The 18558-nt window shown below is 40.0% G+C and overlaps 1 protein-coding gene across 6 annotated transcripts in view; it reads left to right on the top strand.

Annotated features, from left to right (window-relative positions):
* Positions 1–2198: 2198 nt before the first annotated feature.
* Positions 2199–18558, top strand: part of CIITA (class II major histocompatibility complex transactivator) — a 31294-nt gene continuing 14934 nt past the window's right edge. For 2 of the 6 annotated variants that reach the window (XM_052773159.1, XM_052773155.1), the window contains exons 1-7: positions 2200–3067; positions 9168–9311; positions 11624–11752; positions 12174–12233; positions 13573–13656; positions 14258–14317; positions 17254–17403. In XM_052773159.1, the coding sequence (XP_052629119.1) occupies positions 3055–3067; positions 9168–9311; positions 11624–11752; positions 12174–12233; positions 13573–13656; positions 14258–14317; positions 17254–17403 (640 nt within the window). In that variant the 5' untranslated portion in view covers positions 2200–3054. Of the gene's footprint in view, positions 3068–3098; positions 3528–3803; positions 3951–9167; positions 9312–11623; positions 11753–12173; positions 12234–13572; positions 13657–14257; positions 14318–17253; positions 17404–18558 lie in introns of those variants that run through there. The other 4 variants (XM_052773157.1, XM_052773158.1, XM_052773156.1 and 1 more) reach the window with 4 other exon arrangements.

Genomic DNA, 18558 nt, shown 5'->3' with positions numbered 1-18558 from the left:
TTTTGAGATTGCATTTTGGCATATTGCAAAGTACATCAGTGGAGAGCAGGTGGGGAAGAGAAGAGAGCGGAATGTCATGCAAGAGCAGCTAAAAAGAGATCCACCCATTCCGGGTAGCTACCGGATACCCATTTTCATAGCCAGGCCATAATAAAACTTGTTCTTTGCCACCTTTTGCAGAACCAGAAATGCAAAGTAGATTAAAGAGACCATGGTAAGGTCAGTTTTTCTCAACTGACATACCAGCCATTGATAGTCTGAGTAGCATTTGCTCATGGCACATGCTGGCAACTCATGCAGGGAAATCTTATCTTTTTCAATCATATATGGGAGGAATGCTCTCCACTTTAAATTCCAGATGTCTATAAGCAACAAAATTGCACTGTCTACAAGAGACTGCTGCAGATTTAAGGAAGGGAGGTACTTAATGACTTATGAGGCTGGATTCAAGAGTTTCGAGGTTTTTAGTGGGCAGCCAGGGAGATAAAAATGCAGACACCTTATAATTCTGAGGCAGTAAACTCATTTTTTAGTCTGACCCACCAGAGGATTAATGTATATGTTGGAGAACAGGGATAGCTCTGGGACAATCCTAACATTGTCCATCTTATGTAAATGACAGAACCCCAGCATTAACTATAGCATTCAGAATTACTTTTACAAAACCAAGCAACTGTAAAAGGAAAGTGAAAGAATACTTAGTAGAATATTGGGGTAATCCTGCAAAACTGATGGAAGGACCTTGGGCTGCAACATAGTGAGGGGTATAGATTTTTTCCTCTCCTAAAATACAGTATTGGACATCACTTCTCAAGCCATGGATGAAAGTACAAGAGGAAATGCTGGGGAAAAAAAACTTAAGATAGTTCATGAGAGGGCAAAATACTGACCTGGAAGATTTTACCTCTATTATTACACACATTCAAATTAATGTCAAGAATTCATATTTTAAATGTAGAATATCATAGCAAGTGGCCTAGTGTCACTTATGCTGGGATAGTCTGGTTTCTACTTTTAATTAAATCCCTGAAGTGCTTGGAAGTATATCTGCTCCTTCTCATTTTTGTAATGGTAGCACCTAAAAATCTCCATTCAAAGATCTTGATCCCGTCATGCCTGGCTCTGTATCTCTGTCACAAAGCCTGCATTTATTTGAGACATGACAGAGGGAAGCTGAAGTGCATCAGAAGAAGCATTAGTCTTCATCCATCACATGTTCAACCATTGTCACTGTTCTTTAGATTTTGTAGTAGAGATAGGCTTAAAAAAAGTGGTTTCAAAGACATTAGTTCACCAGGAAATTACTCAAATTGTATCAGAGACTTCAGCTTCCTATGAAGCAAATTATTTTCTGACTTTCTTTTTGAAATTTCTTCATTTTTCAGCCTTATGTTCAATCACTGTTTCACTCTGAAGAAGGCTTGCAAAGAAAACTCTGGTCAGGAACAGATTGATATCAGCAGGTTTCTCACTGATTACTTAATAGTTTTGCAACTCTTTTCTTCTGCCACAAAATAGATCTTTACAATTTCTGGACAAAAAAGTCCCAGCTTTCCCCCTCTTGCAAAGTGCACTATTGACATCCGTTTTGCAGTGCTTCCAATACTAATCAATATGTTCTGTTCCCTCCTTTTGCAGTAGGGCAGCGTATCAGCAAACATTGAAGCAAAGAAGCTGATGGTCACCTGAGAAGCTTAGGCAGTTCACAGCTGTCTCACAGCCTCTTGTTTTCCAGTCTGCTTTTCCCCTCTGTCTCTAAGACCCTCTTTATAGAGTAGTCCACTAGATGAACCAGTACTCTGATTTGCTCCAGCAATTTCTTTCTGCTGTTTCTAACCATCTATGGGTATTGTACAAAAAAGTGGACAACCGGTCTTTGCTGCGGTTATGAACTGGAATCACAGTAAACAGCTGAACTCCTCTGTTCCCCAAACTTTCGTTCTTGAAGTATGTAGATCACCTCATGGGATTACAGCCTCAGAAGCTGGTAAAGAAATCTGCCTACAGGGCTGGTATAGGAGCTTAATAACTTGTGGGGTTGTGCTGCAGGTTAGAAAATAAGGCTAACAAATAACCCTCTTAAATTTTGTAGGGATTTCTCATGCAGGATTGCCTATCAAAACAGAGCACTAAAATACAGAATCTGTATTTGTGCAGCCTTTTATTATTTTCTGCTCTGAATGCTGTTATACCGAGATGTTGCTTTTCTTCTTGTGTAGAGGAATTCCAAGAACACAGCTGCCTGGCTGGTTAGAGAGCCTGAAGAGGCTAGTGCCCTGTATCTCAGGCTGGGCCTTGTATCTCTGTAAATACTGGGAATAGATCAGCCACTCCCAGGAAAGAAACAGCTTTATTTCTTCCCAGTGAGCATGTTCCCATGGAACCTGGTGGAAGTGGATCTCCTCTGCAAAGGGAAAAGGCTTACACAGGTCAGCAGCTGCTTTGCTTATAGGACCTGCTACCTTGTGCAGAAGCAGTTTGTTACCGAGCAACTGATTAAAAACTTGCCTTACTGAAGCAGCAAGTCCTGGATGTTGTTGACTTCATCAAATCCCACTTCCTTCCTTTCCCCTTCAGACTCTGGTGGAACTTTTGTTATAAGCTATAGCCAATGGAATAATATTACAAAAAGTATTTGCTCGCTTGAGAATATATTCTCTTTCATAATTAATTTCTAATTTCTGTAGGTCTATGCATGATAAAAAATAGAAAAATAGGCAAATAAGCTTGCAGAGCCACACAGAAGCAGCTATAGGCATCATGACAGGAATACTCATAAAGTTGTTTTTCAAAAGGTTGTTTGTCTTATGCCAGGTAGGCACTGGCAGGGTAAGCAATGATTAGATGAATAAACATTCCATCAGATGCTGCTACAAGCAAACACTGAACACCATGTGTAAGCCAGTCAAGATTTACAAGCTCCTGTTTCATAGAACATCCTACTTGTCTTTTTGGGCCAATGGCAAGAGACATTTGCACAAGATACCGAACTAATTTTGTATTGGTAAAGTCTGTGAACACGTGAAAGAAGTACTTTCACTTCTGTTACACCAAATGGAGCTGCAAGGTAAGAGTGTCTGCATGCTGCTTGCTTTATTCTTACTGATGGACTGTTAACAGCATGTCTTTGGGTCAGATTTGAACTGGAATAAAAAAGGGGAGGAAGAATTCTGGGGAGCACCAGAAATTTTTACCGCCAGCTGTCATCCAGTTTTGGTTTCCAACTGAATAAATCCATCTGTTCCTAACTAGTGACAAGTGCAAGCTCTTCTTAGTGGTGACAAGTGACCAGTAAGGGTAACAGTGCTTATTATACAGGGGTTGCTAGAAGGCAGGTTCCTGCTAATTTTCCTCCTTGGAATTCCCCCGGAGCCTTTAACTTTTCTGCAGTGACTGGTCTAGCTCATTTCCTCCTTTCTGCTGTCACTTTCTATAAGCCCTGGGCAGTGATAGCAGCTCTCGTCGTTTTTTGGTACTGAATCAAGAGTGAAAGAACAGGAACTGTCCAGTTTTTCCTCAGCTCTAAGGTCAGTTTTTCCTCAGCTCTTGGATGCAGTGCTTTTGTTATGGTAAATTCATCTTACCTTTTGTAGATATTGGTAACTACAGTGTGTCAGTATCTGGACTTGTATTGCTTGAAATATTAGTAAGATGAAGTCTGAGTGTGGGTGAAATTTTGGAGAATTTTTAGCAATTTTGTTTTGTGGCTAACCCTGTTACGTGCTCAAAAGGTTCCTGTAGTTTTTTTCAGACTTTGTTAAGAATGTACTTGGTTTTTTAATAAATGTTGCTCTTATAGAAAGTGAAACTGAGGATCATTGGAAGAAACTGGCTTACGGATCTGGCAAGACAACCTAGAGCTTTACTTTCCCATTTGGGAGGGCTGAGAGTCTGTCCTGAATCTCTGAATGTCTCTCTGAATGTCTCTCCTGAAGTCTCTGAATGCAAATGTACTTTTTCTGCAAAAAAAGCTTATAGGCAAGGTGTCTGCTGTGCTGCTTTATTTCATCTTACTGCTGGGATGGGAATGCTGGGCACAGCTGTGACATACGAGGCGATACGGGATATGAAAAGGCAAATTCTGCTCTCAAATCACAACTCTGACACCTGCAGGACAGTATGTTATTAGTCTGCCTGAACTCGGCTGTCTCCAGCGCAAGGCTAGTAACATTTGTTTTATCTGTTGTGCTGGTCACTATACAGCTAAGTTCATTGAAACGCAGAAGCTCCTTTTACCTCATATTTATACTTTTTCTAACTTCTTTAAACTCATCTCTAAGGGAGACAAAACAGAATGTGGCAGGATATAGAGCAGCTGTTTTTCCAGCATTACCTCTGTTCTTCCTTTTCAGACTATAAAGCCCATGGAAAGTAACACACCACTCCATTGGCAAGAGTGTGGGTAAAAGTAGTATCTTTTGTTAAATCGGTGATACAACAGGAAAAGTTAAACTGGCTATAAGATGTATAAGCCTTCCATAGATCTGAAATAGAAACCAAAACCTTCAAAGCTAAGTATAAATTGAGCACCCTTACTTGCAGTTTACAAATAATCAGGCCATCTCTGAAAGGAAAATCTGTTTGGTATCTGTGGAGCAGAGGAATTGTTAGCGATGGAGTTGGGGGGAGGAAAGGGAGACAGATGACTGTAGCATGGAGGGGACTTCATCCCTCCTCGCTGCCAGCTTGCCCACCTCCCAGAGAACATTGCCCCAGTACACTGCCTGCGGCAAAAGCCAGGTAAACATATCCCTGCCTTCTGGTGTGTGTATTGTGCACAATGACATAACCTGTGGGGGCACAGAAGAAAAGAGAAGACTTTCTAAAGGTGTTTAAAAAAAAAGGCTTTAAAATTCTGGCTGATGATACTGAGCTTTTAGCTCAAAGTACCAGTCTTTCACTGGACTCCTTACTCAGAGTTTGATATAACCTGGTTTTTGTCAGCTTGCTTCACTCAGATTCATGTGTAGCCCTTAATGGGTCTGGGGTGTTGCAAGAAAATAACATTTCTTCGGCAATCTTTGTGTTTAATTTTTCAACTTCCTGTCTTCACAGCAGTCATACTCTCTTATTTTTCTGTAATCTAAGACTTGGAGCTGTAATGTTATGTCATCCTCAGGTTAAGAAATGTGTGATTTGCATGGCATTACTACTCTTTTCTATGAATTATCCTCAGCTTCCTAAACTGGTACAAAAAATTAAATTGCGGGGGGTTCCTCTTTTACTGAAATCACTTTACGTATTTTCATTTTCTTAACCTCTGTACTCATGTGGGAAATTATTTTATTACCTGTCAGTTCAGATGTCAGCAGAGTTTTGGGAAGGAAACCCCCTAACGAATCTCCTCAGAAACATCCACCTTATTTTTGGAGTAAATGTTACATTATTGTCTGTATAATTCTTCTCATTCTCTTAGACACCATTTGATTTTAGTTAGTAGCAGACCCCATTGCCTGGAGTCTTTAACATGTTGATCCTTTAAAATATAAGACATGGCTAAATCAAATTATTGGGGCAAAATGATAAATCACAACCACCTCCCTTATCTTTAGAAATCTAAAATGCCCCATCTAACTCTTAAGACTTGTATGTGATTTAAGTGAACGCCTGCTCCTTCCTTAACTGGATTCTTTGTCCTGGTACGGTGATGTTCACTCTTTCTTTTACTACTTTTCCAGCATTTTTAATTCATATGGTATCACTTGGACTCTAAAAGAAGAGCACTGTAAAAAACACTGAGAATCTTAGAAGTGAATCATACAGTTGTGCTGTACATGCAGAATACAGTGCTAAAACAAATGCATCCTGAGTAGAAACCTTGCTGTAGCAGGTATGCACTGAATCCTTGCAGAGGTAATACGAAGGTAACACAGGTCTACCAAATATAGCGATTCAGCTGGAGTGTATAGGCTGCTGGAGAAAGGAGGTGTTATTTAAAGATTTAAAGAAAAAATCTGCCTTAACCAGTGTCCAAACAACAAGGGATTGAACTTCCTGCATGGCATGGAAATACATTGGGAAATATGTCCTGTCTTGCCCCCGCCCAGCACATGCACTTTGTGCATGAAGGCCTGCCGCAAAGGCATCCCTGGGGACTTCAGTCCTTTTATTGCAGGTCTGTGCAGGGTCTGTCTTCCTCCTGCTGAGAGCTGGCTCTAGCATTCACAGCCCTAACGCAGAAATTATTACAAAATTTTTTAGTCCTCTGATGTGAAAATGTGTCAAATGCCCATTTTGGCAGCACTGTATGGGACCCCAAACGGAATGCATTATCAGTAAACTAAGTTAAAATAATGTATGAAACAATGGAGGAAGTCCTGAGTAGTATAGCGCTTATTAATCTTTGCTCTCAGACAGGGGACTGCTGGGATGCTCTGATAAAAAAGGGGAAGCCCTGGGAAAGGAATTGCTGTTGTAAACAAGCTTGGTAAGGTCTGGTTTCATTTTCACATGTGCTTCAGTTACAACACACAGCAAAACACTCACTGTCCCTGAGGAGTAATTAACCTTGCCTCTGGCTCTCCCAGTGTAGAAATTTTCATCTTTCAAAAACTCACTTCTGTTTTCCTGCACCCTTGGACAGAGTGCTTTCCGTGGTGGCACCATGACTTTAATGCAGCAAAGCACAGCTGCTATTAAGAATATGTTGGTTCAGCTACAGAAAGAAGTCACAGCATCCCAAATCCAGTGTAGTCAATAGAAAGACAGCTATGTATAGATTTGTGTCAAAACCACAGTAATGAAGAAAAAAGAGTGTAAGCTGAGGGCCATTCAGACCGGTGAAACAAAAAAGTAATCAAGTTTTTCATTCTTGAAAGAGTGGCAATCTTCGTTCTTCCCAAGGTAGAAGGCTATGTTTCTTTCACTCCTGTGCACCTGGGTTGTAACACCTCTTACGCTCTATTTTCAGCTCTCTAGCTGGACTTGGCACCGGCAAGACTTCCTCTTGATTACTTCCTGACTTCTTGACCATTGTAGCTGAAAACATTTCGCATTACTTATGTGTTTATCCACAAGGAAATGTTATGGAAAGAAAGGTTTAAAATAGCAAAAGCTTTTGTGACTATGACTTAATTAAAGCTTAGTATTTCCATGAAGATTAAGTAGGCCTACTTAGTCTCTTTCCATAGGACTTGCCCTTTTCTTTGTCTGCTGTAATCAAGCAGTTTATTAATCACTGAACTTGGAGGGATATATTTGTCTGTCCTGCATTCCCTTTACAGCTTCTGCCCAATTGCTTCTCTGTCTCTAACCCCCAAATTATATTGACTCAGAGATAATGCTTCAACAGCATTATTCACAAAGTCTGGCAACTTGGCATTCTGAAAGGCCCAACTCTTGTTTAGATTTTACATTAATTCAACATAGGAAGGGGCAAAGCAAAATGTTGCAACAAACGGAAAATTTCATCTGGTATGTTTATAACCTCATTCTTAGTTCTCATGCAGGTTTGTCAACTTCTGCTTTCCATTTATAGCATGGCAGGCAATAATATAAATTTTTTCTAATCTTGGTAACGTAATGAGGTCACGCAACATGAAAAAGGAGAACTACCTGAGTGTGGGTTATTCCTACTCATGGGACCGCTCTTCTAAGTTCTGGCCCTAGATTCTGGTGTCTTCTGCAGCAGAACACACAAAGGTTCATTTCCAAGCTGTTCAGAGGGACAACCCTGCAGAGGGGTAAGAGGAATAAAGATTAGTTTATAACAAAACAGCATGCGGTAGTGTGTGACTAGGTCTGCTCTGCCTTCTTTCATCAGAGCTTCAGTGTTACCTGGATTTCTCTTTTTTCATGTTGCAGGTAGACTTCATGGTACAGCAGGTTGCTCCACATTTGCAGACCTCAGGAAAGCTGACGTGCAACCAGGAACTTCAATGGCATTCTGCTAAAGGCAGAATATTTGAGAGCTGTATTACAGCTATCCTTAATTACAAAATATGGTGTTTAATGACAAGCTGAAACTTTTCAAGGTTGTGGTGTGTGGACACCTATTTTAACAGGAAATGGTCTGGAAATTTTGCTGGTTGGTGATTTCATGCTGGCATCTCAGTATTATGGTGAAGTAAATTACTTGGACCACCAGCCCAGGTGGCATTCATATCAATGATCTGTAAACACTGAGGAGCCAATATTTGGTTTTCAAATAGTTTGATAAAGATGATGAATAACCAACACGTAGTGTTATTCCACTACCTGTGGAATATCCAAGAGGAATGTTTGAGCTTGTTCTCAGTTCAGTGCCTGCTGCTGTTCAGTGCTTGCTGCAGTAACTGGAAGGAAATGGAAGGGATTTAAAATGAGGTAGAGGAAGAGGTAAGCTTTATCAGGAAATGTAGCTGCAACAGTCTAAGCAATTCTCATATAAACATGGGTGACTGGAGCAGGGAGCACCTTAGATCAGTCAGATTTGTCTGGATACTGTATGGCACTCTGCTTGAAAGGCTATAGCAATTCCCAACTCATGAGTAGGTACATGCAGGAGTTCTGAGGGGGAAAGAAAATTGATTAAAAAATAATTGTGATAGATTCCAAAATGTCAGTGAGTGCCTTGTTACCAGAAACTAATTGCTAAGGTGACCATGCCATTCTGTACACAGTCAACCATATGGTTTGGGAAAGAATTATACAAAATACATGTTCTACCTTTCACTGTTCCTTCTTGTGCTGAAGGGATGTCTCCTAGTACCACCTCCAGGGCTTAGGAACTGGGTGTAGTATCCTAGCCAGAAGCTGCTACCCCTGAGAAGAAATTGTCCCAACAGTAAAGAATGGGATTCTTCTTCCATCCTCTTCACTGCAGTCTTCTCAGTTCCCCAGTACCTGCTGGATCTGTGCTTGCATCATTTATATCCTGATAAAGATACAGGAGTTGCGACTTACTCAATATTTGGCACTCGATATTTGGTCCAGGTGGTCAGACTGCAGTATCCCACTCCCCTGATGGCAGTAAAAAATAGTTAAGTCTCATTACAAGCTGTATCTGGATCTATAAGTTTAAGTAACTCAGGGTTATAACTCAACGCAAGATTTGGTAAGCAATACCACTTCCACAGCCTTAAGATCTCAATGTCTTGTCAACAGAAAGCCACAGTGCAGGCCTTGTTGTTTTGGTTGACAAAAGCTGTGGTTTTGTCATAGCTAACTGTTTTGCAATTTGATTTCAGACATCAAGAGACAAATCATGGATTCAGTATTTGTGTCTGAAAATGGCTATCTTGATTTGCTGCACAGTGATATCGATCCATTGCATCTGTATACTCTCCTTGATCCTAAGTCATCTGGAAATGAAGAAAGTGACTTCTCTGCAGGTTAGTAAAACACTAAAAAAAGCTTAATTAGTTTAGTCATCATGCTATAAGTTATTACCATCTCCTCTCAATTATGTAGCCATCTAATGGCAGTTTATCATGGTGGCTGGACTAAATTCAACAGACACTTGGTCTTACAATACGATAACTTTGTCTGTATCTGTATATAAAATAGTGACTGCTTCCAGAAACTATCATGTTTTTAGAACTGTACATATTTACAGCTTCCTGCTCAGTGTGTCTAACAAAACATACTATACATGTCATCAAGGTGTGAGGCCCATGTCTTTGGTTTGGATATAATTCCTGTAAGTAGTTTATTTGCAAATGTTCCTATTGTAACCTGGTCAATTGCAATTGTCAACACTTTTGTAGTTTCAGGCCAAAAGCTTTGCAAAACAGAGACTTTTATATGAGTTTGTGATGAAGCCAGTCTGCAGCAAACTAGTGTTTCATTTCCTTCTCAGATCCTAAGGCACCAACACACTGGACTTTCATTACCAGATGCCATTTTACAGCTCTCGGGGGCAAAGACCAATGATGTTATGATTCTGTGATAGAGGAGAAAGCAGAAGGGCCAGGGAGTAAAGATGATAGTCTCTTGCACATAAATTCCTACAGGTAATCAGATTAGGAGGTTGCCCTGGCTCTCAAACTTTCTGCTCCTGAATTTGTGTGGAGGTTGTGGAACATCGTGCTCTTCCTGAATTTGCTGGCATGAAAGTTTGAAAGTTTATCTGTGCTGCTGACTGTGTTGTGGAGCAATAGCTGAGCTTATTTTAAACAAGTGAGCTGGACTGTGGGTTGAGAGTGGCACTGAAAGGAGGAAAACAGATGTATGCCAGATAGGAAGTCCTATAGCTCTGTGCCTGACAGGTATAAAACATGACCAAATTGGAGGATATCACCTCGCATCCTTGTTGTTTTCATGAGTGACCAGGCTCAGCAGGTACATGGGCAAATCAGTGGAGAACTGAGCACCAGAATCTGGAATCATCTTTGTGGTTAATTATTTCCAGGTTGAGCTTTGCGCTCTCAACTTCTGGCTGTTAACAACACCTGCAGGAGTGTTTCTTCACTCCCATGGCCTCACTTGCTCAGTGACTGAAAGTAGGATGAATTAGGGATCAAGGACTGACTCTTGTTATATCAGAGATGTTTCGCTGATGTATTGAGTCTGGCTGAGATGGAGTTAATTCTCCCCATAGCAGCCCTCATAATGCTGTGCTTTGCATCGGTAGCTAGGAAGGTGTTGATAACACACCAGTGTTTTGGCTACTGCTGAGCAGTGCTGGCACAGCATCAAGGCTGTCTCTCCAACATTTTTGCCCCCCCCCGCCTCAATGGCAGGCTGGGGCTGGGCAAGATCTTGGGAGGGGACATAACCAGGACAGCTGACCTAAACTAACCAAACAGATATTCCATACCATATGACGTCAGCTCAGATATAAAAGCTAAGTAAGGGCAGACGGAAGGGGGGCATTTTTGTCTTCTGAGCAACCACTACGCGTACTGAATCCTTGCTTCCCAGGAAGCAGCCAGACATCGCCTGCTGATGGGAAGTAGAGAATAACATCATCTGTTTTCCTTTGCTTTTGGGCGCACAACCTTTGCTTTCACTTTATTAAACTGTCCTTATCTCGGCCCACGCGCCTTTTGTTATATTTTCTCTCCCCTGTCCAGCTGAGGGGGGAGTGACAGAGTGGCTTTGGTGGGCACCTGGCGCCCAGCCAGGGTCAACCTACCACAGCTGATTTGAATACTTTTGAGCCTTAGCAAAGTCTGAGATGGTGTAGATAAATTGAACATTGTCAGGACATGGTGCCTGTTATTGGAAGCTGGACATCTCTTCTGTGATGTTAGCATGGTCCCTGGCATGTTTGTGGCCTTGGCCAACCAGCAGCTTCACAGGCAATTTGTAGCTGCAGTTCAGGGGTTAGCATGGGCCCAGCATCGTTCTGAACAGGGAATTTGGATGGTACCACCATATCCTGAAAAATAAGAAGGTTTAATAATATGGATGAGTCTAGGCCATGTGTGAAGGCCTTAGTGTCATATAACGGATTCTAGAACTGTTTTATATACTAGCAGAGATGAAGTCTCAGAGTTTAGCAAAAGAAAAGTGTTGATTTCTGGGTGACTATAAATTACTGAGAGTTCAGTTCTGTTCCTACTTAGCTAACATACAATGAAGAGCCAAAGCCTTATGCTGAAGTAACAAATGTGCCTTTTCTGCAAGTCCTGCTATCTGGTTTTTTTACTCCTTAGTTACGATATTCACTGAGCCAATGAGTACTCCTTTTTAATTCTAGATCCCGAAGCTGATGCCAGCAACTATGATCAGTTCAATAATTCGGATTTCCTGTGTACGATGGAAAATTGTGAAAATGGGGATGAACTGTATCTCTGTTCCAACACCATAGAAGCCTATGCTAGAATAGGTATGAAAGCAATTTTTGTTTTTTAAATAATTGTTTTCCAATCACTTGCTATAGCTATTTCTTACAAATTCTATTTTCAGTCTAAAGCAGTGGCATATACTCAAGTGGCCTGTCCCTCATGCATGGTAGGTCTAGCGAGGGTACCTAAACCTCTGCTTTGTGGGGAAACAGATGAACAGTAGCTTGTGGTTTTGGGGGGAAAATCTCTCTATTAATTGCTCCTTCTGCTTAATGCTTCCTGTCTCAACTTCTTCTTTCTTGTGTTCTTTATTTCCTGAACAACAATTTACAAGAAAAACTTAACTCTTTAATTTCACTTACACTGCAGAATTCTGTTAATGCGGGTAAGCTTACAAGAGTTTTACTGTGAAATTTACTGTGTCATTATTGTGTACCTGGTTTTTTTTTTCCTTCTTGCTAGCTGAATTAGCAGAATACGTGCTCAAAGATCAGCAGGAGAAGCAGGTGGAAGACACTTTTGGTAAGATTTATGTGGCAAAGATTAATTTTCTCTATCACAGTGTTCTGGCTAACATCTGCACTGTACTTCATCCCCACAATTTGAACACTAGTGAGGTTTCTATACATCTGGTATCCTCTTCTGTCCCCCGGGAGCTTTGCTTGGCAAACTTTGAGGATTTTCTGTATTTTTGCAGGCCTTTCTCAAAGATGGCAGTTTTATCTCTGACCAAGTTGTTGATTACGTCACCATGGCCATAGTGTATGCACAGCTTAACTGTCTAGTGCAGTATATGCCCTCAATTAGCATCAGACTTACTCTGAGCACAACAAGGATGATGTACATAAGTTCATTAAACCTGACCCACCCAGAGGACTTAGCATGCATATAAATGCAGTTCATGCACGCTTATTTCTGTCCAGAATGCACAGAGCTGCCTGAGGAAGCGTGTCAAATTTTACTTCTCTCTCTGATCAATGCAGCAATGGTATAATATACATGTAGTAAATGATTCCTTTACTCAGTGCTTGACCAGAGAAAATTGCTTGGCTTTTGGTACAAAGTAATTGTTTTGGTAGTGGCACAAATGCAGCTGTTTACTATTTCAGAATATATGGATTAATATGTGGCTGTTGTAAAATCCATAGAATCAGAAAGATTCACAGAATATGTGTATATCTTGTTTTATGTTTGAGCAAAATAATTTTGAATAACTTACCAAAGGTCAGTCCTCTCCTAGGACAATTCTAGCTACAAGAAGCTCATGTGACTTTTTAAATGCTTTTTACTGCTCCCTGGTGTGTTTAGACTTTGGGGGGGTTTGCACCTAATGGCAAAATTTATATTGGTTTTAGAGGAAACGAGATACAGTATTAGTACATAAGTAGTTGCCAGTAGAAGAATGGTATGGATAACTTCACAGTTCTTACAACACAAAATATAAAATCTGTTTAGAACCCTTTGCTCTGTCTCTTAAAGGATCTAATCCTTTTAATACATAAAATGAGTGAGTAACTTTGCTAGCACTGAGGTCACACTGTGTTACAGCTGTGATGTTTTATTCTTTGCTCATCATTAGAGCATTGAGAGGATTTATTAGCCACTGATTTTATGGCAGTAGATTAATATTTTGCAGTTCAGAAACTAACATAGGGTGACAGAATCTGCATTCAGAGCTCTGTGGGCTTTCTAAATCATATTGATCTGGATATGTGTTTTATTATGTGATTTGTTTTTTATGTTTTATTTGGAGCATACTTCATCTTTGCTGCCTGTTGCTGTGTTTCTCTTGCTTTTACCTCTTTCTGTAATTTTTCTAGGAGAACAAAGGTTGACATTTGGCAATCTTTCATGTTTTTAGCAGGGAACCTTATTTTGGATGAAATGGCTGCTGAAAACACTGAGAAACTTACTGACATAAAGATGCAGAAATGTCACAAACGAAGTAAGTGAAAAACAGTGAGAGTTTGAAAGGCTGTAGTGTTTGAATTCTAAGTTTGCATTGCAGTACTTTGGTTTTAACACAGCCTCCATGCATCTCTCATGTAGTTCTTCACTGATACAACTAGATGCGCTTCCTCTGACTTTGATCATCCTGTGTGGGCTGGACGTGAAAACAGCTCCCCCAAGCACATTCTTTACAATTTGCAGAATTTATTGTTCTATAACACAATATTAAGCATGTTATATTTCTTCCCTTTTTTTGTCATCTGTGTGACAGTGATAACTTTGTTTTCAGTGTATCTATAGCTTAGCAAGCATTAGCTGAACAATTCCCTCTTTAATAGCAAGAACAGCAGTAAAAATCTTTGATTACTGGCACAAAAATCTGCAGCCTAATTGAAACTTCACAGTCAGAGAAAATAATATCAGGCTTTTAACATTCATGTTTTATACATTGGACCTGTAAAGTTCTGAAATAGCTGAATTGAAACTGATAACACCCCCTTCTACTACAAAAAGTTAAGTAAGTTTCCACAGTGGAAATTTAAACTTACCGAACTGGTTCAATTTTTGTCAGTTACTATCACTTTTCTTTCTTTCAGCCTTCTTAGGCTCTGCAGAGAGTTGCTCTGGTGCTTCAGAACCCAAATACAAGAAAATTGGTAAGTTATTGGCTGAATAGGAAAAGATTATTGAACATATATTGTCTCATGTTCCAAAGTCTCATCTTCTGTTAGGTATTGTAACTCTACCTCCTAGAGAAAGTTTGGTCTCATAGATCTGATGATACAGCAGTGTCGTGCATTTTCATGTCCCTACTTCCAGCAGAGTAGAAATCACTGTAGAATCACATTCTTATACACCTCTGACTCACTCATGATGCAACAAATCCCTGCCCTCTTATCAGTAGCATCTTAGGACTAACTACATGGCAGCCTGGGAGCAGTTGGATCCTTATGCTTCAAAAGCACATGTTCCTGCTGGGTGACAGAAAAATTACTTCCTTAGCATCAGCAGAGGCACGGTTGAATTTTTCTAAACCCATCTGAGAGAAGAAAACAAAACAGTGGAGAAGTGGGTCAGTGCCAAATTTTGTACTCTTTGTCACGTACACCTTTTATTTATGATGGGTAATGTGACTCAGGCCATAGTTTGGAATTTCCTGATTTTGATCCTCTTTGTTCGAAGTGTGACACCTTCCAAAAATCCAGTGAAACAATCCTAGTGAAAATAATAACTGTGAAGAGATGGCTTCTTGGCCCAGTTCATGCTATACAGTCCTTTAAACCAAAGTAAGAATGGGAAAAAGGGCAATTTCTAGGTGTTGCATGCTGTTAGACCATCTGCAAGGCAGTATCTGTGGTCAGCAGGCAGGCTGTAACTTGTTCCCTGGGTGGAAACTGGTGCTAAAGTTCTTACCCAGCTGTAGCCTAAATGGGTGTCTCAGGCATAGCTAAACCAGCAAAATACTCTTCCAAAATCCATGTGAGAGCAATCACCTTTGGATGAATATACTGTACTGTACTTTGAAGTGACACATACGTTATGGTATGCTAGCACACTTCCCAAGCCTCCTAAGGGGAACTCTGACTGAACCCAAGCCCTGTGGGCCATGTACATGTCAGGGTAGGCAGCCAAAACCAGTGTGTAACCTAGAGAGCCATCCAGAGAGTGCTTGGATCATGGGACTGCACCTCAGCAAAATTCAGGCCGGCAATTGCCAAGGAACTGACACAGATTTGATGAAAGTCATAGAGAGCACACACATGCACTGGGACTGTGACTCAAGCTGGTTTTCCAATGTTCATGTGGACTTCTTGGGGGGGATTGAGCAGAATTAGCTGTGAAAAAAATACATTTACTGGATCTGGAAAGGTAATCAGAGTTCCTACTGAACTGGTACCTGCCAGCTGTAGTTATTCAGACACGGGTAAAGTTCCTGGCAGTTAGTACCCATTAAAGGTAGATTACCTTCTATCTGCTTGAATTCCTTTATAGATTTAGCACTTTTTAAGGCCTATGTTTATGCCACACTAACAATGAGAGTTTTCAATAAGGAAATGGCACATCAGCTCCTGATTTAAAAAAACCAAAACCAAAACAGTAAAAATACCTCACCCTATGGAACTTGCATTCCAGTCTACAGTATCATCACAGAGCTAACAGGTGCTTTGTAAAGCTGCACCTATCCTTTTCCAGAAAGTGCTCAGAATATTATCACTGTCTCTACCTTACTTGACCCAAGGAAGGTGCTAACGGAAGGAATATATACATAAGGCAGTATAAGTACTGGGTACAAAAAAGTCTAATTGACAGAAAGATGAGCTACACAACAAAATCAGGAATTTATTTAACCTGTCATAAAAGGAGTGTCACAGTATGATCCCGCAATGGCAAATGCATCAGCTCTTCAGAAGTGTAAGACCATCTACAGTAAAGAGGACAATGTGTACTAAAGTTCAGAGTGCTAAGCCAAGGGTGAGATTCTTTCAAAGGAATTGAATGAAATCAAACCTAAGATTTGCCCAGTTCTTTGTGGCTAGCTATAACAGTACCTGATCTTATCTGACTGTAGCAACGCGACAATCCTTGGATAGGAAATTATGCGGGAATTTCACATGCTGATTTACACACAAGCTGAAAAACACTTTTAAAAGTCTGTTTTTATACCACAGTAAAAATGAAAAATTCCTATAACAAAATAATACATCAGTTCCTGATAAACAATGTAGACACATCCCACCCTAAAGAGCTTGCATTCCAGATGACAGTGTACCTATAGTGGCACAAAACCTACACAGATTTGTAGCTCCTGATAAAACATTAGACCATGGAAAGCAATGAAATAGAGACTTAATTGTTGCTGCTAGACAGGAGGGGGAAAGAAAAGCAAAACCAACTCTGAGAATAAGGGTGTGGCAAAATCAAGGAAACCAGCAGACTAGTTCAAATTAAGCAAGTGTATCTTACTTACTTGGTTTCAATAAGCAGATGAAATCATACAATGCACATGAGTTTCCCTCCTCATTTGTCCTCTTCTTGAAAAAAACAAGTGCTGCAGGCAAGTTGCGTCTTTTAAAACTTGGGTGTTTGTGACTTCTTTGGGAAACCCTCTTAACACAGACTAGTTATCCTTACAAGCACTGTAGTGTCTAAGTAGAAAGTCAAGGTCCTCAGTTTATTGTACTTGGGCCTCTCTAATCTTGTGCAATATTAAGGTAACAAACCATGCTTGGGAAACAATGTAAGACCTTGTTATGTCTTATCTGTCAATCATCCATATGTAAGATCATCTACATCTAAACACATCTGAAGGTTTCTAGAAAGAAGACAGTCCAGGAAAGATGAAGAAAAAGAAAATGAAGAGTGAACTACTGGAAAAAAGTGATCTACTACAGAATTTCATAAATACATTTTACATTTTTGAGATCTGAGTAAATTTCAGAAAGCTATTGTGAATTGTTCTTGCTTTTGGAAAATCAAAACACAACTGATCAGAATCAAGTGGTTTATGCTATCTATTGAGACCTGTTCTTTGGCTGCCTTAACTTCTAGCAGTGAAATAACTTTCTTCTTTTGTTTTGCTTTTTTTTTCAAGTGGAAGTCCCTGCAGTGTCTGCAGGGAATGGCAGTTTCTTAGCTATGCCTCTCAACAGCTATCCAGCCAGCTTCACCTCACTAACTAAGCAGCACATGTCCTTTTCTGTTCCTGCTACCAATGCATTGGAAAGAAGTTTCATAATTCCTGGTATGTACAGTACAGCTATAGGTGTGCACCTGTACACAGGTTGATTTATACAAGGGGAAAACTCTCTTATAAATCTGGTCATTGACCATGAACAATGGCAGGGAAAACAAGTATGGCAGCTGTTTCAATCAAGCACTTGAAAGTGTGGCACTACTAAAAGAATGAAAAATATTCAAGGGAAATTAAAAGTGTATTACCCCTAATGAAATAGAATGAGTCTTTTATTTAATTGGTGAAGTGCAGGTTAATAAATAAGAGAACAGAGTTACTTACTATATGCTAGTCTAAATAATTACTTACTTGTCTTAAGAATAGGAAATAACAAAAATTTTCATTAATAAACTTTGGTTTAGTTCCAATTTCTTTTTCATCCAGAGCTGTAAAGGACTGCGGGATAATTGTATTCACAATAGTAGAGCAAAATCTAGGTTGGAGTTTTGTTCGCAAAAACTGAGTACTAATCGAAGTGATGGGCTGTGTAGCCACATTGCCTTGATCATGTTGTGTAGCAGAGGGTGCTCATGGTACACTGGCAAGTGCTAATGACAAAGACACAGTTCAACACCTTTCGCTGTTAAAGGTGTTTCTATGCTGGAAAGGAACCAAAAAGCAGCGGATAAGTTAGAAATCTTGAAGTATCTGATGCTAGCTGAAACAGCACAAAGTAGCAGAAGAAATTCTGTCACACCTACAGAAACTCAGAGCTATGGCTGATTAAATTGCAAGCACTGCATCATCAAAAAAATTTCCCAGTGTGGGTTCAGAGGGAGGATGCTTGCTAGCTGCTTGTACAAGCTGCATGATGTGCAATTATGTGGGAAAGATGTAGTGCAAAGGATGGTAAAATTAATTCAGATGCATAATGTTTACACATTTTCTCTCTTCTGGATCTCTGGTCCATACATTTACAGACTTTGCCTTAAGCACTTTTCCTTATGTTAACAGAATTTCTCTTTAGACTATTGAAAACCAGTAGTCACTAAAAGCTGGGTAATCCCTTGTATTTCACATTCATTGTACCTTTTAAGAGTTTTTGTTTAATGGATTCTATGGACCTCATGTGATCCTATGAATTGTGGTTCATAAACTGTCTACTGGGAATATTTGCCCAGAAGCTGCCAGAAAGGATAAGTAACTTTTAGAAAGCTTTTTCTT

Source organism: Harpia harpyja, chromosome 21 (genome assembly GCF_026419915.1).
Source record: "Harpia harpyja isolate bHarHar1 chromosome 21, bHarHar1 primary haplotype, whole genome shotgun sequence".
Classification (NCBI taxonomy): Eukaryota; Metazoa; Chordata; class Aves; order Accipitriformes; family Accipitridae; genus Harpia; species Harpia harpyja.
The sequence above is the reverse complement of the archived record's forward strand: the minus strand, read 5'-3'. Positions and strand labels throughout refer to the sequence as shown.